Source organism: Eschrichtius robustus, chromosome 13 (assembly GCF_028021215.1).
Source record: "Eschrichtius robustus isolate mEscRob2 chromosome 13, mEscRob2.pri, whole genome shotgun sequence".
In the NCBI taxonomy this organism is placed as follows: Eukaryota; Metazoa; Chordata; class Mammalia; order Artiodactyla; family Eschrichtiidae; genus Eschrichtius; species Eschrichtius robustus.
The window spans coordinates 59,419,518-59,442,980 of NC_090836.1; the positions used below are offsets into that span (position 1 = coordinate 59,419,518).

A 23,463-nucleotide genomic window follows, 5' to 3' on the forward strand; every position below is an offset into this window, starting at 1 on the left:
ACTAAAGAATAGTAATGCTATAAGCCACAATTTCTTAATGTTGGTAAATATCTGCATTAGTCGTATATTAACTTGAGTATCTGGTAAATACTTGAAAAAAATTAAATTTAGGATATGTGTCAAAGAATAATTTGGGCAACCAGCATTTTCTTTCTTACCCTTTGCTCCTTTAAATTTTTAATGCATGTAGAAAAACCGCAAAAGTATCATGTTCCTTCATTCTCAGAGCTCTTTCTGGAATGGCTAATTCAATCCAGAAAACTTTTAAACTTTTAAAAGAATTAGACTGACTTTGCTGGGACACTTCAGTGGACCAAATTGTGAGGTGAGCTAAGATTACCCTTCCTGTCCTCAGTCTTCCCTTGTTATAAGCCTTTTCCCCCCCCTTTCTCTCCTTTCTTTTAAAAATACTTATGAACTGTTATATTTTTATATATTTTTAATTTATTTTATTTTTTCCAGTTTTATTAAGATATAATTGACATGTAACATTGTACACGTTTACGATGTACCACATAACGATTTCGTATTTTTTCTCTTTTCTTGATAATAACTCCTTTACTCCAGTTCCTACAGAGGGTAGATGTCCTTGTGTTTCTTCAAGTCTGTTCTCAGGGAGGTGATTTGATAAGTTATTCACATGAAGTGGCCACTCAACCTGTAATCTGCAATTATAGCACTGATGACAGCAGCATCTTAAAAAACCTTTAGGCCAATCAGACTCCCTGTTTAATTTCTGGAGCCCATTAGCTGAATGACTGTTATTTTAGGGGAGAGGGCAGTCCTGGCACTTGTCAACCACATTTACTCTAACTAGTCTTGAGGCTAATTTTTTCTTTCCAATTGCCTTTAAATTCTAGTCACCTCTATATTTGAAATCTACTGAAAATATATAAGATCGAAATATATATATTTTCTTGTTAAAGGATGAACACTGATGAGAATTTATTTCAGGGAAATTTTAGAAAATATTTGTCCGGTATTCTCAAAATATATTGGTAAAAAACAGTCTGTTTGACAAGATGAGAAGGTATCAGACTGAGATTAAGAAGAAAAGAATTCAAAGAACTGAAAACTCAGCAGCAGGGTGTAAGTCTTCTTTTAAGCAATAAGGAACAGAGCTGAGAATGCAGAAAATACAATCAGTGGTGGATATGGCAAAGTTGAGAGACTGCCTGGAATTTATAGCAAAGGATGAACAAATGAAGATGAAAACAAGAGAAAAGACGGGATATGGATGTCAGAGAAGAGTCATGGTAAATAATAAACAAGAATAAATGAGAGGGAAGCAAGTCATTCAAAACTATTTTTCAGTGCCCACTTACTTTATGCCTTGTGTGAGGTACAGGGTACTCCATTGTGAACAAAATAGAGTGTACCCTGTTCTTATGGAATTTAGGGATATGGAATGAAAAAAGTTCTTAGTTTTTTTTTTTTTTTTAAAGTGTGTCAATTGAAAGAAGAGTAAATGTGAGAAGAAAATCGAGCAATTTTTGTGACTTGAGGAAAAACGCACATTATCGAGGATGCATGAACCCCATACCCAGATAAATTGATGTTCATGTGAATAAAGCCAACAGAAAGAATTTCTCAGCTACATAGCATCTCAGAAAATATATTACCTGTCTACCTTTCCTGAAAAATTTTACTCAAAATTATGAGAAATATGACTCAGAATGAAGAACTGAAGAAGTAGAAATTGTAATATGAAAGGGAGCTCTGGAATTATTTAAACACAGAATGAAAATGAAATTTAATTATGCCTCAGTTCCAACATCTCAGGTTGTAATAACAATAAAGAAGCTTGAGGAAGGCAGAGAAATAAAAAATAGAGGTGAATGTATGTTAAGTGACTTTTTAATTAGGGATACAGAGGGAATGGGAGTTAGAGCGGTCACGAGAGGTCCTTCTGACCAAATTATACATTAAAGAAATTGCAGTCTAGCTAAATAACCTTTAGCTGCTGGTCCAAAGTCAGCAGTTAGCCGTGGCAGAGCCAAACTCAAAGGCAGCTCTGCCTCGCAGGCCTGGTCACTTCCCACCCCTTACATGCCCTTCGCCACACCATCCTTCTTAAAGATTGACTCTGAAATCACATCGGCTGCCGATGTGATTCTCACCACTGCGTTTCAACAGCACCAAATCTAAGAGTATGTCTTTTGTACATTGAAAGCTCTCTTTAAGGAAAAGGACTCTATGAACATATAAGGTGTAACTAGATATGCATATTAAAATACTGAAGATGAATACCCTTACCCTGTGCATAATGCCTAAGGATGGGGAGGTGTTTTCCAACTTACTGCTTCTTTTCAGTTTCTATGACCCTCAAAAGGCACTTTGCCGCCACTCTGCACAAACAAAAACCACACTAGAACAATATCAATCAGATGACACATCTGTGTTAAGCTAAATACCTAATTACTAAAAGATGAGGCAATTCAAATTTAAGGTGGGGCAGCTTTTTATTTTTTTAATTGTAAGCAAGTTATTTTCCTGAATGAGAAAAACAGACATATCTGTAACTTTACAAAAATATATTTAATAGAAGATAATGCATATATTGTATATTCTAAGTTTTTCACATCTAACTATAATATGTAAATAAAACATTCACTTGCCTGTTTACATTCGGGTTTTGGAGAAGCATATTTCAAAAATGGAAATGAGAAAGCCAAGGAAATGTCGACCTTCTCCCTAGTTCCTGACAGGTGACTTTTATGATGATGTGAGTGTAAAACTAGTTCAAGTCCCAAGTCCTTCTTTACCATCCGCGAGCTTATGTTCTTGATGGAGAACCTTTGCCACATATTTTACAGTCACCTGTTTACTTTACCTCTGTTTAGAGGTCAATTTTTTAATCTATATCTATGTAGTACGTGTAAAAACTGATTTCTACATCTTTAATTAGGGAAAAGCAGAACTTGGAGAATATACAGTGCTTCTAAGACACTGTTTAAATACTCAGCAGAGAGATTTGGGCTGTCTGATAAAATGTGGAAAGAATTGGAGAGGTTGCTACTTGGCAATAGAGCAGTTGTCATGGAATTAAGCTCTAACGGAGTGTTTCTCAACCGGCAGGGATTTTGCCCTTCAGGGGACATTTGGCAACGTCTGGAGACCTTTTTTGGTTGTGGTACTGGGGTGTGTGCAGCGTGCTACTGGCATCTAGCGGGCAGAGGCTGGAGAAAATGCTAAGTATCCTACAATACACAGGACAGCCCCTTTCCCCCCTGACAGAATTATCCAGTCCAAAGTGTCAGTAATGCTGCTGTCGAGAAACTGGTATAAGGGACCTTAAAAATAATCTGGTATAATCTCTTCACTTCACATTTAAACCCAGAGCGGTTGAATGATTTATGGCAGGTTAGAAATGAAGTCTAGGATCCGGGCTTCCTGACTTATGCCTGTAACCATTCTACTCTACTGTGTCTTCTAAATCCCGACAGCCTTCTTCCCAACCTCTTTTCCAAAGCCTCTGGAAAAGTGATGTCAGAAATTTTTCTCTGCACAGGTCAAGATCTGGAATATACCATATGCATGTTTCTCTATATGAATGCACTTTGTTTCCAAACTCAACCTAAAAGCTGCCATAGGAATGGCAAGTCAATATTTTTGACTTTCCCTTTAAGAGCTTCTTGTTTCAATCCTGGGATGCAATAGAGTCATTTGGTAATTTGAAAAAAGAAAAAGAATGGAATATTGAATGAAAGGACCTGTAAAAGTCAAAACTAAAGCAGGAGAAAAAAATAATAGCAGGAAGAAGAGAACCAGAGAAACACAGAAATGAGAGGAAGCTAAAAAAAAGAAGCCTATAAAGTTATTTAGCAGCTTATAATTTTCATTTTAAAAATATTATTAAGTGGTACACCTTAAATTTACACAGTGTTATATGTCAAATATATTTCAATAAAAAAACACATAGGTGGGTAACACACAAAACATCTGTTTGGATTAAAATATGTTCAAATCTCAAAATGATGTCACCAACTAACAGTCATAGCATTTGTCCTTTGCAGTAGTTTATAGTTAGCTCTGAAATAGTTCATTCATTCATTTCTTTCAGTTTAAATGTGAATCAATTGCTACTACGTTCCAGAAACAACATTGTGGATGCAAAGATAGCACACAATCCTCACTTTTGGGAGTTCACTGGCTTCCAGAAGAGAAGGATGTGTAAAAATGATGTCCAGTACCAGATACTAGGTGCAAAAACAGAGAGGTGTCAACAGCAGGTATGGTGTGGCACACATTTATCACCTCTGTCTGGGTTGAATGTCTCTGATTAACACAGGCATTCCCATTTATTCCTGGACCCCTTTGTGGCCAGAAATAGATGTTCACAAGATAGTGTGACAGGACTGGAAGAAACTAACAGTGTGACTCCTTTATACATGAGATCACGGTAAAGAGCCCAGCTTTTTAATCCAGATAGACTTGGGTTTGAATTCCAATGCCTCCCCTCAGACACCCACACACATATACCCACCCACTGCTTGTTCTTGGTCAAGTCACTTATCTTCTCTGATTCTTGGTTTCCTCTTCAGTAAAATTAGGAAACTAAAATACAGTAACTGTTTATACATAGGGCCTATAATTAATAATACTGTATTGTATACTTAAAAGTTCGCTAAGAGGATAGATCTTACGTTAAGTGCTCTTATCACCACACAAAATAATAATAATAAATAAAGAGGGCAGGAAGAAACTTTTGGAGGTGATATATATGTTCATGACATAGATTGTGGTGATGGCTTTATGGGTGTGTGCTTATCTCCAAACTCATCAAGTTGTTTACATTAAACATGTACAGCTTTTTGTATGTCAATAAAGTGGCTTTAAAAATACATTGTTTAGTACCAGGCAGTAAATTTAGTACCAGTAAATGGCAGTAAATGGAAGAAAATAATCATTATTATTATTATTATTTTTCTTATTATTGAGAGGGTTGTATTTTGAGCTAAATTGTTTTTATTAACCAGAAAAAAAATGAAAATCAGTTTGAGACATGCCTACTTTGGTAAATGGTTCTGTAAACAAAGCGTTTCAGCTAGGAATCTAGTCTCATCTTCCTCAATCCCTAGGAATTATATATAACATATTAGAAAAGTATGGCTATTTATGTCCACCTTTGACATGCATTTTCTTTGTGATGCTTGGGCTGTAGTAGGTAGCCTGGTAAAGAATTTCCTGCCTCAGCTACCAAGACCATGACTAGAGAAACTCTGGATGACACATGAATGGCTCTTCTATGGGTCTAACAAGCCAGAGCTTTTATTGACCCAAACAGCTCTTTTTTATGTGTTTTCTAAAATTGCTTTTCAGTAGCAATCTGGTTTATAGACAGCTCCACCTACATTCCATAAATACTTTTGCACTTGTTAATAAACCTCTAAGTGCACTGAAGATCTAATGTAGATGATAAACGGTGTTCTTTCTATTATTTATTCCAACTTAAGGACTAATTCTTCTTAGTAATATATTCCTCCACCTAAAACAGACTGAATGGATTGGAAGTTGCCCACACATTTTTTTCTTGGAAAATTGTATTTGTCTATTTGTTGCACCACCCACTCTACATTCACATTTGAGAGGTGCTAAATAAGTCACACATTTGAAAATGTCATGCATGTCTAATTTTATGCCTGGCAACACACATTTTTTCTTAAATTTTAAGGAAAGTAAATAATATGCCACATTTCAAAAATTTTGCCAAGGCTTATGTTATTGTTACAGAGCACATAATCCTCCATGACAGCAATTTACCTATATAATTTCATAATAAAACCACATGCTTTTCATTTCTATGATATGAGAAAGGCTTGGACACAAATAATGGCATTTGATCTTTCATAAACATAATTAATGCCAGAGGGAAATTTCTGAGTTATATCTTTTCCTTTGCCATGGAATCAACAAAATTATGGGAAACAGAAGCCAGAATATACTTGTTTGAAAAATCACAAAAGTGATAGTATAACTATTACTGAGAGATCCAAGGAAAAACTTACTTTAAATCAAGATCAGTATCAAAAACATTTGAACAAGTACAAAGATAAGTTTATTTTAGAGAATCACATTTGACTAGTCCCTAAATGTGAACTGTTTACTTGTCAGTGGTTAAGCTGTATCAGATAAATACAACTTCACCTTAATCCTGTCTATCAGGTAGTATTTATTTTTCTATCAATATTAATTCCTTTCTGTACTACTGGTTCCCCTGTTATTTTTAAAGTGACCCTTTCACATTAAAAAGTAAGAGAGTGTTTGAAATATATCATTCTACTACTTTCATTTATTCAAGAACTGTTGGAATACAAATCAAAATGTGTTTCTTCTCTCTCACTACTCCCCATCTCCAATGCATTCCTCTCCCAGGAAATGGAAGCACCACCCATCCAGGTAGTCAGTCAAATAATGTAGCAGTCATTCTTCATTTTTTCTCTTTCTTCCTCCCAGAGAATCAGTACACAGTAAGTCCTGTGAGTTCCACCTGCAAATAAATCTCCATCCTTCACTTCTCTCCATCTACACCATCACCCTCTACTCTGGGCCGCCATCATATTTCTCATCAGGCTAATACAATAGTTGCCAGAAAGGCCCTCCTGCTCCCACACTTCACCCCAAGCTCTGTCCCCAACCACTCGCCACCAACAGAGACCACAATCTTTTGAAATACACAAATCAGATCACATCAAAGCTCTGCCTAAAACACTCAGCTTACACCCTTCTCCTGGAAACCAGAGAGGCCCAGCTGCCCCACCTGCCGTATCCTCTGCCAGGGAGCCCCTTCCCTACATGTTCGTATGTCTCAGGTGTCTCCGATTGCTTCACTACCTATTGCTCCGGCTCACTATCATCTCTTCATGGCCCTTAAGCTTTTGAGTTTCTACAAAATTAATAAACTTTATTTTTTAAAAGCAGTTTTATGTTTACAGAAAAACTGAGCAGAGAGCACAGAGTTCTCATATACCCCCTCTCCCATAGCTCCCTCAGCAGCTTTCCCTGTTATTAACATCTTGCATTCGCGTGGCATACTTGTTACTATTGAGCCTACACTGATATGCTATCATTAATGAAGTCTAGAATGTAGATCAGGGCTCACTCTCAGTGTTGTACATTCTGTGGGTTTTGACAAATCCCTAATGTCATGCACACACCATTACAGTATCATACAGAATAGTCTCACTGCCCTAAAGGTCCAGCTATTCATCCCACAGCTTCTGGCAACCACTGACCTTTTTACTGTCTCTATAGTTTTGCCTCTGCCAGAATGTCATATACTTGGAATCACAGAATACGGTCACTACTTGATTTTTAAAAATGTTAACGTAATTATTGTCTGGGTGCCCCTCTGGACTATAGGACTCATGAACACAGGGACCTCACCTGTCTTGTTCCTTCCTTTGTCCACAGGGCCAACAACAGGCTCACAGAGAGCCCTCTGCAGGAATTCCTGGATTGAATGAATGGATGAATCTACCTACCAGCCCAGTAGGGAGCAATCACCTACACACTTCTGAAACATTCCTTTCTCAGTTTGTTCTAGTAACTTTGGAGCAGCCTTATTTAGATTTTTGAATTTTACATGGATGTTTTGCAGACACTGGAAAAGGAAGAGTTAGTTGTTCCCTGGCCCCAGGTAGGTGAGGGTGTGGCTACTACAAGTCCTATTACTACTTGCGATCAGTATGTCAGGCAGGAGTTCATCCAGTCATGGTGGATACAGGGGCGCTCCCTGAGTTGGAGATGCAGAATCTGGAGCATATCTAACAAGTGAATGGCAACCTCTGCTCTGCCTCTCTCAGCCCTCTGGGACTCACCAGCTGCTTGGGAATCTGCTTTCCCACTTTCCTCCTTGCCTTTGCTCTTCTGAATTGTTAAGTATTTACTCCCTGAATAATCTCCATTTTTATCACTCTGTATCCCTTTCTAGCCTCCCCTTCCTTCCAACGTTCCAAGCAGAAAAATACCCTAATTGTGACTTATGAGAGGGAGGACAACACTTGAGATTTCCTTTATTTAAAAAAGAAGAACCACATATTTCAAAACACAATTAACCGTAACAAGGAACCACACCCTCTCTACCTAAAAAATGCCCAGAGGTCTCTGCCAAAATTTCCATAAAACCTCCAACTTTCATTAAAATTCTTTACCCTTAATCTCCACTATTTAAGACATAAAAATCCGTTTTCTTACTCAACTCTTAAATTATTCTTTTGTCGATATTGTCACAATTTTTAGAAATCTTCTCTCTTAGTGCCTGGCCCATAGGAGATGCCTCTAAATTCATGATGATAGAAACTTTAGGGTGAATGGGAGCTTGCTACTTTCTGTATTTTAGATTCTAGGAAATATGCCCATCTTCACCCTATTCAAGGCCTTAATTGTTTTATATCCTTCAAGTTGAGACCCACTCAGCCTCTGTTTTCCAAACGGGGCCCTAATCTTTCTAACATAAACCTCTTCCAGGAGGAGGAGCAGAAATAAACAAAATCCGTTAAGACACTTAGCAACACTGTTGGTTGCGGGAAGAATAATTAGCATGATGTCTTTTGGGGGGGGCTTTTAAAAACTAAGGAAGGAATATTTTTAAAAATGTGCAAAATTAAACAGAACATAGCACACAGGAAGAAAAGATATTAAAACCCATCTGTAAACTTCAAATATTTTAAGTTATATCACAGAATTTTCAAAAGAATAGGAAAATCTTATCATTCTATTGGAAAGGTAACTGTTAACTCATTCAGTACCAAAGAGCACTGCCTAGTCTAGTGTGTTTAGGTTTATTTGGGGTTCTATGTTTTTAATATGAAATATACTTTTAAAGTCTTCATATCTATAATTTGTAATTTACAGAGCTATTTGCAGTGTATACTTTCATACCTTTACATTATTCATTCACCTAAAAAATTAGTTGATTATGGATTGTTTAGCCCTTTAGCCTATAACTGTCTCCTTTTCACGCCTGGAATTTCATATATTACTTTCAAGGCCCTTTAAAAATAAGAAAACCTTATTTTTACTCATTAAGAAGTAAGCTTGCCCCAAGACATATTTCTTTTTAAAATTTTTCCCAAGTTGCATAAAGATAATATAAAAGAAGAAATAAAGCAAGTCCAAAGTGTACCCATGAGACTTAAATGACTTTGAGGATTTCAGTGACCTCGGTAAATCACTTTCTAAAACTTCGTTCTCAGGGTTGATCAAGTCACGAAAAGCCTCAGTGCAATTACAGTCTTATTCAGCAAGTCAGAATCCATAATTCCGTAGGTTTTCCTTTAGCTATCACTCTGCTGTCAGATGTGAAATATTCCCAACCTAACAGGGTCATAGTCTTGCTTCTGTTCTCAGTCTTTTCAACATTCTTTTGAATGGCAATATATCCAATAATATTAAGCAGTGGGCTCAGTAAAGGATAAAATATATAAAGAAGCAAACTTACCATCAAGCACGTTACTATAATAACAAATATGCTGAGAAAAATGACAACAGCATAAAATCCTTCTTTGCTCCAGATTTTGTCCGCTTCATGTTGCCCTTGTAAAACATTTTTCTTTGAAAGCAAAACAGAAAGTCCGATGTTAAATGAGAGCTTGAGGAGACTGGCGTTCTTATCAGACACTAAACATACTTTTAGCTTGATTCCATTCAGTGTAGTAGAACACACCTACATCCCCCGCTGCCAGAGCTGCTTCTCAATCTGATCTAAGACATTGGATTGCCGTTCTTATACATTAAGACGCTATTTTATCTCCTGTACAGGAGGAAGCATGCCCGACATGGCATATCGGGCCCTAGGCTTTGTGAGTGTCCCTCAAGGTCTCTCTTGGAAACTACCTGGTTCACAGGTGAGAGAGTTCTGTTCTTTTCTGTGCTGAGGAAATTGTTTATGAAGCTCTCCTTAATCTGCTTTCAGGCTCCTCCCATAACATCAACACCCTGCTTTATGTGCTGTAATACTGCTCTCAGCTTTTAAACAGAAGTGAAACAGGTGCAAACAAAATCTCATGATGCATCAATAAACAGAGCAACAATGTCGGCATATTGCCTTCTTTCGTGTTTTTTTTTTTTTTCTTTTATGAAATCTTTTTTTAAAAATGCAGTCTATTTTGTCAAAATCTGATTAATGTACCACTTTAACCACATAAATTGTTAGGATTTTATATTTTATTTAAAGCAACAGGGAACACCAGAATGTCCAGAATTATTTGGCACTAAAAGGGAAAATAGTTTTACTTTAATTTATTTCTTTCTTTGTTTATTTACTTAGCTTACTATTTGAGGGGTGGAAGGGTAGAGAAAAAGCATGAATAACATGTGAATGAGTGGTTTAGTTTTATTTTACCCATTCTTTTTAAAAAAGCACATCTACTAAAATCACATCTTATAATAATGCAGTAAAATTTAATAATTCAGTGAAATTTATAGATTTATGGTTAAAGAAAACTGACCTTGAAACCAAATGGTCCACAATTAGGAAAAGAATATAAAGGCTAAATCAAGTCAAATGCTCCCACTCATCTAAAATTACATTTTGTTGGAGTCTGCTTTTTCCCCATTTGGTTGCGATGTCTCTAATGATTAAGAAAGCCTTGAGAAGCATGATAGTGAATGATGAAAGGCCACATGGAGAGTGGCCCTGGAGAATGAGAGGTCATCTTGTGCATTCCAGCATCAGATGAATTCCCAGCTTAATGTAACCCCAGGGATGACTTCAGCCTATACTATGTGGAAAAGAAGAACCACCCAGCTGATCCTAGTCAACCTACAGAGTCATGAGAAATAAATAGTAGTTGTCTCAAAAAGAAAAGAAGAAAAACAAAGCCTTCAGCAAAACCTGTTCTTGTAGGTGTCTGAACTTGGAAATCATTGTTAATTATTTTTCAAGACTTAAAAAAAAAATGCATTCCACATTTGTAAACTAGACAAAAAGAAATATTTGCCTTGAAAAATATTTTATGAAAACTTTAATCCTGAAACTCAAGCGAGTCTTGGTGGGGAGTTGAACAAAACAGAATGGAAAGGATCTTTGAGTTCAATTGTGGTTACAATAACTATGTGAGGAAGACCTCTATTGCTTGAAGTAGTTGAGTTTCCATTTCCTTTGCTTGTAAAATATAGATATGCTCACTGTAATATCTTGCCTTCTTTAAGACATAGACACATTTATAGATGCAAGAAATGATTTATGCATGTTTTTAAAATACATAAATGGTAAGTTGATGGAGAATCTGAAAATGCTTGCTTGATGAAATGAGTAGAAACCAATATGTCTTGAAAAGGAAATCTTGGGTTCAAGTGACAACTTGTCTTTTACTCATTGACCTTAGCCAGATCATATTTTATTCCAATGCCTCTGTACACATAGCTGGAAACTAATAGAAAACTCTTGTAGAAATCAAGTATAAATATGGAAATGAGTTTTTTTGCAGGCAAATAAATAGCATCTATTGCTTGCTATAAAAGCAAACCACTTAAGCCTTCAAGTAGGCAGCATAAACTTGTCAAATTTAAGTGTGAGGATCTGAGCTTTAGTTCATGTAAAATTTGAATTAAAAAAGGAGTGGTTAGGTGGGTGGAAAGAGATTTTGTGTTCCTAACCTGATTTGGTTCATTTCTTTTTTTTCCTACTATAGTTCCACACCTCCTGGAATACCAACATGTTCCTTTCTGCTTAAGACAAATCTATTCTGTTTTCTCTTTTAACCAAAGCAGTAATGATGGAGGAATTAACCTCCCACCCCTCCATCCCCCGCCCCCAGTTAGAAAGACACATGTTTTGAACTCCTAGAACTTAGCCACTGCACTTTCTTGGTAAATAGATTTCCTTCTGAGTCATGCTAGTCCTGCTGAGCACTACTATATTTGTACAGAGATCTAAAAACCTTGATAAGGGCAGGGTAATAAATGGAAAAGTTTGTACTTAAGATCCCACAAGTCATAAGATTGTAATTCACAAGACTCTCCAATCTAACCTTTGTATAAGGTTAATGTGATGCCTTTTACATTTTGACAGGGGACTGAGGGTTCAATAATTCAGAGGCTCTATGGCTGGGTCAAAACCAATGCACTGTATCATCTTAACGTCTTATGTCACAACAATATCACTTTCCCTTTAACTTTGTGGCAGTGAAAGAAGCTGCTGGGTTTTGTTTTGTTTGATTGTATAAAATTTGGGCAGTTTCCGGTACCGATAGCAATGGCTTCTCTATATCCTGTTTAATAATTTGATGTACTATAGTTTTCTTTTCTTTTCTTTTTTTAAAACCAATTCTGACCCCAAATGCTGGGAGAGATGATACAGAGACTTTCAGAGCTACATCTCTTTAGAGAGATGGAGCACACAGAATAAGAATGAAGTGGAAATGTTATAAATTAGCTGGTTAATTAATTGATTTAGGCAGATAAGTGAGTTGTATCCTACAACAATATGGTTTTGTTAGATAAATGCCAAACTTCCACTGTATCATGCACAAGGTAAACAATTCGGTCTGAGAGATCTGACCCATGTTAATTAGCATTGATTGTATTCCTCCTCGGCACTGCATGGCTAGGACTATATAATTCTTTAGACTGCTGGCTAATGTTTAAAGGAACAATCACTAAACTTGTGGATTATGATTTATATTTATTTGGTATGATTTTTTTTCTCTTTGTAAACATGCCATGAAAGTATCAGTCAGTACATTGTCCTGTTATTTAAAGAAGGTAACTTCCTCCTTTGAAACATAAGACCTGTGAAACTCTGGTAATTTGCAACTGAACAACAACAAAATCCTAAATCATTTTTTTTCGCTATCATTGCAGAATGTACTGCTTCAATAGACATTGAATTTTGTAAAAACATCTAAAAATAGAAACTAAAACAATGCATTTAATTCTATTTCCCTGAGATTTAACTTATTAGGCAAGAGGAAGTCTGGTTTTTAATTTTTAGGAGCATCTTATTATAAAATAATATTTGAGGTCCTCCAATGTTCTAGGTACCATATATAAATATATAAAAGAAATAATGTCTTTGTCTCTCAAGAAACTTAAATTTGAAATAAAAATAGATGAATAAGCGAAAGGAAATCTCTATTTGGTAATTGTCTTTGTTTCCCAAGAGTCGTTTCTGATTTAAATAAAATCAAGCAAATAAAGAAATGGCAACAACAAAAAACACACCTTTCCCTGAAAGTAATTAATAAAAGTGTAGGAAGAGATGCTTCGAGACAGCATTCACCATGTTCTGTAATCCATGTAAAGGATGAAAATCCAAAATACCAATATTCCTTTTTTCGTTCTGGTAATAAACATGTTACCATAACAGAGCTATAATTTGGGGATAGAAATGTGAAAGACTGGGTCGAGGCATAAGCAGTTATTACACATTTACCACAAATGATGAATAAAGAAGTGGGGAAACTCACAGAATACCTATCAGCTTAAATAACTATCAACAAATGCTTTTGCAGAGCCTCTTGGACTGTATGTGTCTGAAGCCCCCTCTGAGGGCCTGTGCACACTGCAGACGGCTCTCTCCTGTCTGCAGTTAGAGCTTCCGATCAGAGGGTACCGCTGGGCCCATTCCAGAAGTGCCAGAACAAAACGCTCAAACAATACACCAGTCCCTGATGAAATGCTCCTTATATCCAATTAAAATACTTCCCAGTCTCCTGTAATACAATAGTTTCTAGATTCTAGATTTCCTAGATTTTTAGATTCCCATAATTTTATAAGAAAATATCATATCTTGATCATCAAATACACTTTCATTATTCAAGTGCAATACAGACCTATGGTCTATTGAGGGCTAATAGTTCTGTGACAGGCATTCAGGCTAAGCTCCTTGTCTTCACCAGGCTGAGGTGTGTTGGAGGACCCCCAAATACTTGAGTTTAATTAATTTTTTGGTATGGTGAGCTTCTCTTGGTCCGTAAATCTGGATGACTCACTAAGCTGCCATATTCCTAAAGCCTTCAGAATGGCATTTAAACTCAGAATAAAGCAACAGGACGAAATGCTTATATTATTCACTGAAAGCTTATGGGAAGCAGAATAAATTAATCTAATGGTCTTTTTAAACTTTAAAGAAGAATTGTCCAGAGCAAGATGTGTGCAAGTCAGTCTGTGAGAGGCTTGAACTATGGGCATGGAGTTTGGTTTGATGTACAAAAGGGAGCCCCTTCAGAGTCACATGCAGGGAGTGCTGGGGAGGGGTCAGGGTGTTTAAGCTCATGTTGACCTTTCTCCTGGTCTCTCTGAAGCATGAAGTGACCTCTTCTTTCTCAAAACTCCCACGGCACAATGCGGTTATGTTATCATAGCCCTGTGTTTTCCTTATCTGCTTGTCTCTTGTTGCCTTATTAGAACTCATTGAAAGCAAAAATCTTATTTTATTTGTTTTTGTGTTTGTTTGCTTATTCATTTATTTTTCTGACTTTGGACACCACCTAGCCCAGCGCTTGGCTATTTCTACGCCTATTGTATGCCAGGCCCTGAACGAAGGCACTGAAGACACAGATAAAATGAAATGAAATGCTCTCAAGGAACGACAGTGCAGAGATGGACATGAAGGCCAACATGGGGTAAGGGGTTTTTGTACTTAGCTCAATGAGAACACAAAGCCAGCACCCACATCTGTGGAGGTACGAGGGAAGGCTTCACTATACAGTAGACTGATCTTGAAACATGAAAGGTGCACAGATGGACCAACACACACACAGGCATGGGGGGAAGAAATGGTGTGGGGTGTCCTGGTGCCTATTAAGTCTGGAATGGCTGAAGCATAAACTAAGAGAGTGCTGTTCAACAATGATAAACTCAGCACACAAAGAACCATATACCATATTAAGAAATCCAGACTTGATTCTGCAGGATTTAGGAAGCCAAAGAAGAGTCATGACATTAGGAGGGCATGGCCAGATTTGCTTTTAGAAAGAGTACTCTGGTGGCAAGAAAGAAAACACTGTGTGCATGTGTGCACGTGTGCATGTGCACGTGCATGTGTGGGCTGGGGTTGGCAGCAGAGAGAGCAGGGAGGGAAGCAACACTAAATGCAGGAAGACCAGTTGGAGGTTGTTATTACAGTCGTGGTTCAATGATGAAATACATTTTCATTCTGCAGTCAAATTACATTTGTTCAGTGCCTACTCTTTGTGAAGATTTCCATGTATTTTTTTTAAATTTAAAAATTTTATTCATATTTCAAGTTTATAAGATAAGGACTCTACCCATTTTTCCTTTCCTTTTCCTTTCTTTTCCTTCCTCCCTTCCTTCTTTTTTTCCTTCCTTCCTTCCTTTCTTCCTCCCTTCTTCCATCCCTCCCTTACTTTTTTCCTTCCTTCCTTCCTTTCTTTTTCTATACTCATTTAGGATACGAAGAAACTGAGGCTCAGAGTGGCTGATACTATGTATAGACAGACTTAATCTCACAGGTATTAAATCACCCAAGGTCTCACACATTTTAAGTGCTGGCTTTGGGATTCAAGCTCAATCTTGTACCGAAGCTTTTTATACCATACCTGTGGCATTTGCTGTAATGAGAGGCAGTGTGTTTTACTGCAAAGGGAAATAGACTAGGAATAAGGTATCTAGATTTTAAATATTGCTTTATACCTCATTTGCTTTGTCACCTTGATGAAATCACTTAATCTCTACGGGCCTGACTTTCTGTGTCTTTAAAATGTTCGCATGTGTTCCCTCAAGGTCTAATTCTTTGATTCTGTGAATTTAATTACATATGTTTCGGGTGATGCTCATTCTAGCAAGTTTGGAGTGGGACGGAGTAGGTGAAGTAAAAAAGAGGCTGGATTTATTCGGGAATGAGAGTATTGGAGTGGTGGGGGAAATCTGAAAAGTGCCGAATTTAGAAAGCACTATGAAGGAGATATTCATAGTTCTTAAGACTGGGTTCCTCAGCAAAAGAAAAATCACATTTCAAATTAATCCCAAGGTAGTGGAAAAAAGGGACCATTTTGACAATGAAGGCAATGAGGAGTAAACCTGCTGAGAAGGAAAGATTTGAGGGTGTTTTGGGGGACACCCCAAATTCAGTAAAATTCAGTAAAAGCAATCAATTGACAAATATACCTAAGTGGCTCTTATCCTGGACAATTCGTTGGATAAGTCAAAATAAATTATAAGGCCATAAAGATTGGAGAAGAAAGTGTCAAAAAGTGAAGCTTTCATATGAAAATGAACTTCCTTAAGGAAGAAACATATACAATGTGAAATCAGAGAATTTTGACCCTTAGGGAGATTTTTATATTATCAAATAACACACGATAAACAGCTTTCATCTCAAAGCCTCCTAGAATTGGGTCATGTCACGCTAACTGTGCAAATTTTTAAATGAAATATTCCATGAAACAGCCTACCTCAGGGGAGACTTCTGTAATTCCAAACTGGGATAAACTTTGATGCAAAACATTGATATTAAGTGAACGCAGCACTTCTTCAGATGGCAGAGCATCAGAAATTCCTGCTTTTCGGTTTATGGGAGACACAAATAGTTCAACACTGTTCTTCTTTCCCTAGTAAAAGCAGATTATTTGTATATGTTAATAGACATTTTAAACAACTTTGGGAAATATTTTTGCCTTTCTTCTAGAAACATTAAAGAAAATCAGAGCTTTAGAATCCTAAAAGACATCTTGGAGATCACCTTTATTAGGTATTCCTGGTACACTTAATATTAGCAGCCCAAAGCCCAAAATCTTCAAATGGCCTTCTTTCAATTAGTTGACACCTCTAGCTTTGTAATTTTATATTTCATTCGATGCTGATTTATTTTCCATTCGGTATTGTAATTTTTGAGATATATTGTTCAGATGTTTCCTGAGTAATTGTGTTTAAAGAAGCATTTAAAAATCAAATGAATTAAGTAAAACCTGATTTAACAGTACAATTATTAGACATCACCACCCCATGTATTTTTTTTTTATAACTTGTATTAATGTGAAGGCTGGACTAAGGAAGGTGATGCTGTCTTTGAAGTTGCTTCCCTGATCCTGTTCTTCACCTTAAATATGTCACACTTTTAAGATCTATTGTTTGGTAGAAACAATGTTATGCAATGATATCATGTTACTTTCCTATTAGTATGACCTCATTACCTGAAACAGAGAGAGAGGATTTCTTACCTTAAATGGCTGATATGCCACAAACCCATAAAAAACAAACACTACACAAAAATGACACTGCCTTTGATAGATTCTCTTTGACAACTTATACAAAGCACTTATAGAAGAAAATTGTTGTTAGTCTTTTCTTTTTGATACATGGAGTTCTCTCCTGCTAGAAAATTTTCTTTCTTTTTTTTTTTTAGAAAGTTTTCTTTTAATGCAATTTATCAGAAGTTCAGCCACGTATAAAATGGAGTACTACTAGTCGTCCAGGAAAAATGTTTCCATGTTTGCAGTGAACAACAGACCATGAGTAAATATTGCATAATACTGATGTGAAACATGTTTATAATAATTTAAATAGTTTATGACCTAATAACAACAATAGTAGGAAGAGAGCACTTGTTTTGGGCTTGTCATGCTCCCATGTGCCTTAAATCTGTTATCTCCAGGACAGAGGTATTAAGTTATTTCATTTTGTAAATGAAGGAACATTAAGTAGCTTGCCTTAGGTCATAGAGCTGGGACATGGCCAAGCTGGAAATGGAGTAGAATTCTGTGTCTGTCTCCAAAGCACTAAAGCTCTTAATCACCGTACTCTGCTGCCTCAGGTATCATCATAACTTAAACTATTATAAGAACTACTCTTAGAAATAGACATGCATAAATGCTACTAACATTCTCTGAGGATACGCATATCCCTCTCTGGGTGTGGCAAATCCCTCTTTTATCCTCTCAAAGAGCTATTACGCTCTTTAAATCTATATACGTAAAAGTATATCTAAGATATCTGAGTATATATATAAAATCTAGATCTAGATCTAAGACATCTATAATACCTCACTTCTCACTTGAGCAAGGTACACTCTGGATATAAGTAACCTATTTCACTCTTTCATGATAATGGGAAATGCTGTATTTCTTCTTCTGTGCTATTGGGTTAAAAACTTTGTTTTTTTTAAAGCTTATTTAGTCCCAGAAAATAGTTGACTCACAGAACAAAAGTTATTATGGGGACGAAAACAATTCACCCTCCACACAGAAAAAAAATGAAAAGAAACAAAAATTCTAAACCAAAATAAAAGCAAATTCTTCTCCATAGCGGGAAATGCAGGTGTTGATGCAGTATAAAACTGAACTCAAGCAGGAGCATAAGGATTGAAGGCAAGGAGAACAAGAAATCCTTGCTTAAGTTTCTAATGCAGGGGAAATTAAGAACAATTTTAAAACTGTAAAATGATTCTAAAGTCCTTTTTCACAGGAACCTCGGATAATTAGCTTTTTACAAAGAGAAAGTCGTAAGATTTGAATTTGCCTTTCTTTGTCTTTGCTCACACCCACCTTCAAGTGCAGATGGGAATATGTAGTTGAATGATATCAAGGTCCCTAAACACTGAGGAGAAGGGGGAAAGAAAGGATGTGGGTGATAGATCGGTCTAAAGTGAGCCTTATACAAAAGGTCCTTTGGGCTTCCTTCATACCCATCCAAGTTTTCTCTCGACTTTTTCAAGGCTATTCTTGCATTGTACTTGGACTGCTGTCCTTAAGCATGGTTCTTCTTTATTCTTTATTCAAAATTCTCTGCCTATGTGTTCACCATCCTTCATCTTGATATATGTTTTCTTAAAAAGTTATTTATTTATTTATTTTTGGCTGCGTTGGGTCTTCATTGCTGTGTGTGGGCTTTCTCTAGTTGCGGCGAGCGGGGGCTACTCTTCGTTGCGGTGCGTGGGCTTCTCATTGCGGTGGCTTCTCTTGTCGTGGAGCACGGGCTCTAGGCACGCAGGCTTCAGTAGTTGTGGCTCGCGGGCTCTAGAGTGCAGCCTCAGTAGCTGTGACGCACGTTCTTAGTTGCTCCGCGGCACGTGGGGATCTTCCTGGACAAAGGATTGAGCCCGTGTCCCCTGCACTGGCAGGCAAATTCTTAACCACTGCGCCACCAGGGAAGTCCCTCATCCTGATATACTTGAAGGGATTTTAATAGATGCTGTCTGGAGACAGTGCCTTACCTGATACAGAAGGTTTCCGTCTTAGGGAGAATATTTTGGGAGTAGTATCCGGTTGGTGAGACAAGTATTTTGGGCCCTTCTATTCATACCTACCAGGATAGCTAGTCTTGAACTACGAGAAGGTTGACGAACTTTTTCTGTAATGGGCCAGATAGCAAATATTTTAGCTTTTAATTTAGACAGACAATCTGTTGCAACTACTCAACTCTGCCACTGTAGTGTGAAAGAAGACTTAGACAATATGTAAACAGATAGGTGTGGTTTGTTACAATAAAACTTTCTTTACAAAAACAGGTGTTATGCCAGATTTGGCTCATGGACCATAAAGCTATAGCATGGGTGTTCTTTATTATTGTTCATTATTCTTGAGCCCTGCAATAAAGATCAAAGCTTGTACTCTGGGAATGAGAAATGCGGGCATCTTACAATGAGGCGATTGATGTGCACTTGCTGGGGTAAGAGTCCTAAAGCCGCGGCCACTCCTTGGCGGAATATCCGAAGCAAGGTTATGTTCAGCCTATTTACATCCATTTGCAGGGTCTGGAAAATAAAAAATTCAAATTACAGTAAATCTTTGATTTTGGACATTCAGTTCCTGATGGACGAGTGACCACAACAATTCCTGTGACTTTGAGAAATTCACACTCATGGTGCTTTATCGCATTTTTAATGGAGATAAAAAAAATTATAGGGACATTTTATGTGAAATTTTAAATGGTCTTACTTAAGAAGATGGTATATTGCATAATAATGCAATTTGTCTAGTTATAATCAAGAATCATATGAATGATCAATTCACTGAAATGCGTGTTGGTTTATTTTGCTTTAAGTCCAGATGACAGAATGTAATATGCAGCCAAGTATATTTCAGTAATCCAAGCCAGAGGACATCTTTAATTTGTGTTCACACACAGTCACAGAGAGGAAGATGCTGTGTAAGTTCCGTAACACCAGACTTGGCAGTTTCTCTATATAGTGATTTGCTGCCAGTGCAAGGCAAAAGAATGAGCTGCAATGATGCATTTTCAAACTCTGGTAAAGAAGTCAATGGAACTGATGATTAAATCTAAGGTAAACAATTCTTACTCCATTGCTTGGGCAAACACTCTTAATTTTCAGGTTGTTTTGGAAGAGGACAAGTAAATATTTTAAAATTCCTAAAATATAAATCAAGTTATGCAATTAACACTACATCCTTAATTTAAGCCATGGATGCTATTATTACATTTACAACATAAACTAGTTAACTATGTATTTTCAAAAATGCACCATAATCACTTGAAATAGATACCTTACAAGGTGGGGAAACCAAACCTTTATATGCATTTCTTATTTTATAATGCTTAATTCGCTAACTTGACCATAGTAGGTTATCAGTAACTGTTGGATGGCTGCAATATCAGTTGTTCTATAAAGTGAGGCACACGTCTATGTACACACTTCTATGATAAAGAGATTGGCTTACAAGTGTAATCTACTATAGTGTAAGAACCCTCAGAGGACCTTCTCCCAGTTTGCTGTAGAAGAAGAATAATACTGTTCCAAGAATTTATAGTTTTGTTAAGAAATAATAAATCCTCTATACATAAAGTTGGTACAAAATAAGTGATTGGAAACTGGACCAGATACTTATTGCTACAGGAATCAGAAGGAGTTGGGGAGGTCAAAAGAGGTGTAATGGTTCCCAGTCAAAATGGTAGACCGAGCTAAAGCTCTAGACTGCTATTGTACCTTAGGATCTTTTAATACTTGCATAGGGGCAGGGGCCATAGAGCTTGGTCATGTTAGGCAGCTGGAACTGGTCTCGGGCCAAAAATTGAGATCCACAAAAGGGAAGAACTATTGAAAATTCTACCCAACACCCCAACTATAAGGTACAACTTGCTCCTGGGAGGGGAAAAGGAGAATTATGCTGGGAGTAGGTAGAAAAGTTACATTAACACCATCAGTAATAATTTTTTTATTAAATAAAAGTCATCTAATGGTTCACAATTGTTTGCTATATTATCCTCTGTACTTTTCTATAGTCTAAAAATGTTTCCAATATATAAAAACATATTTTAATGCAGAAACTAAGACTTGAGCTCAACCCTGAAGGATGAGTAGGACATGGAAATGCAGTAATGAGAAAAACATTATACTTTTAAGCATGATTTATGTTTTATGGAAACATGCTTTATGGAAAATCCAAGAGATTAGAAAAACTAAATCCACCTGGTGGCTCTGAGAAACAGAGGTTTCCTTTTATGCAACAGCTTACTTTCAGCTCTCTAAGGCTGTGGAAATTGCCAAGAGACTGGAGTTTCTTTGCAGAGATGGGTTCCTTGGTTCTTGCAAACACTGATGAGGAACCATTGACTTCTGGCTCACCAGCAGTGTCTGTCAGGCAGGGTGAGCAGGCAGGCACAGCCCTTGATTCCCACGGGCAGGATTTGGAGCCAATGGTCTACGCTGGGAACTGAGAGTCAAGGGGGTTGTGTACACACTTGAGAATTCAGTTCCCAGGGCCATGATTAACGAAGCTTGTAACTGTGGAAACAGTATTAAAGTCTAACTTCCTTAGATCGAAATGGTGTATGGAAGTGAAATGGGAACTCAAGATTTAAAATCACTCAAAATGGCAAGTTTCCAAGAAGGTAAAGCTGTGCATTTAAAACAGAAATTTAGACTCCCTAACTAAAATGAAGAAGTGAGTTGAAATAATTAGTTTAAAACTGCAATCATCTGGTTCATTGCATCAAACATTTGAATAATTTGCCTCAGTTCTCTGCTTGCCTGTGAAAAGCTGGATTGATTCCAGAGCACATACATGTATTTCTGACGATTCACCATAAAATAGTGATGCTAAAATACAGTACAAACAAAAAAATACGTATTTGAGGGCCTAATACATGCCAGACACTATGTATGATCACAATTTGAGAAAAAGAAAGGATCCTAGACAAAACGAGAATTTTATTTCAGAGAAAATAAAATAAATATGACTTCCTATAATAAGAGGATATATGTTACCATCTTCCTCCTGGATAGATGCTAGAAATACATAGCTTCTTCTCATCCTGTTAGGTGAGATCATGACAACTATGATAGAATATAAATTTCCATGGCAATGACAGTGTCACAACTTCAAAGTTACCATATAACAGTACAAGATATAGTTTAGTCTTATTCTAAACCCATTTGGTCATTTCTATTATTTAACATACGAATGACTGAAATTTTTAACTTTGAAAGGGATTATAATGCTCTTTCCAAAGGTAAATGCTAAGCCACTTCACAGTAATGAATAATGCAAATAGAGTTACTGTCCAAAAACAATTGAGTATTTTTATTGATATCACAAATATATAAACACACAGAAAAAATTAAACATAATGAAAATTCAAAGATTTCAGACTCCATCTGTATTTAAATTTATTGGACCTCTGCCTTGTAAAGAGATTCCTGAGTCAGTTCCTTTTATCTGGGGCCCATGTCCCCTCACCCACTTCTGCTTCCTCCCACAAAGGAAATACCACTGTGTAATATAACTTTCTTTCTTTGGTCACCAGACAGTCCACTAAAGTATTTGAAGCCTATGAGCCTTAGATATAAATCAGTTTGAGGAAACTGATTAAAATGGAGTACTTGAATTTAGGCACCAGCATTATGTTTAAACTTTAAGTATGTGATTGGCTTTTAGGTATTTATATTTAAAGGACGGTTGAATTATTTTTGCCTGAGAGGAGGTCAGGTTTCAAATGTTAGTTACCTCTTGATGCTATATGGTAGCCTGGTCTGTCATCTGATCACCCCCAGTAAGAGTCAAGATCACACCCAGTGGCCCCATTAGGGGGAGGAAGGCCAAAAAGATGTCCTCAAAGCCCCTCAAAGAAGTCCAGTCTCAATTCCCAACAGCAACAAACAAACCCAGCTTCCTTCAGGACCAAGCCAGTCAGGAAGAATCCACTCATCTCTTTCTAACTTTAACGTGTGCTCATTGCTACTCGGGATCTCTAACTTCATTCTTGGCAAGGAGTCTCCCCTTTACAGCCAGCAGTTGGATTGTCAAGTGATTCCCAGGAATAAAAGCAAAAATTTCTCTGTCTCTGAACAAAGAAGAAAGCCCTGATCTATTGGAGGCACTTTACACCATCACCCAATCCCTTCTTATAACTCTCTGTGTTGTCCTCTACTATTACTTACATACTAATGATTTTTATTTCCATATTTCATGTTCCCACCTTTCTCAGAGTCCTACATCTGCTTCCCTCCACCTGAATGTTCCACTTATGCCTCAAACTCCGTGTTACCCAAACTGAACTTATCTTTTTCCCTCTCCTCATCCACAATCAAATTTACTTCTA

The 23,463-nt window shown here is 36.9% G+C and overlaps 1 protein-coding gene across 1 annotated transcript in view; it reads right to left on the reverse strand.

The window, feature by feature from the left end:
- PTPRR (protein tyrosine phosphatase receptor type R) overlaps positions 1-23,463 on the reverse strand; it is a 258,997-nt gene that overhangs the window by 101,915 nt on the left and 133,619 nt on the right. Inside the window, exons 3-5 of the mRNA XM_068560322.1 lie at positions 19,544-19,657; positions 16,362-16,517; positions 9,443-9,553 (exon numbers count right to left, since the gene is read on the reverse strand). Coding sequence (XP_068416423.1) covers positions 9,443-9,553; positions 16,362-16,517; positions 19,544-19,657 — 381 coding nt within the window. The remainder of the gene's footprint in view (positions 1-9,442; positions 9,554-16,361; positions 16,518-19,543; positions 19,658-23,463) is intronic.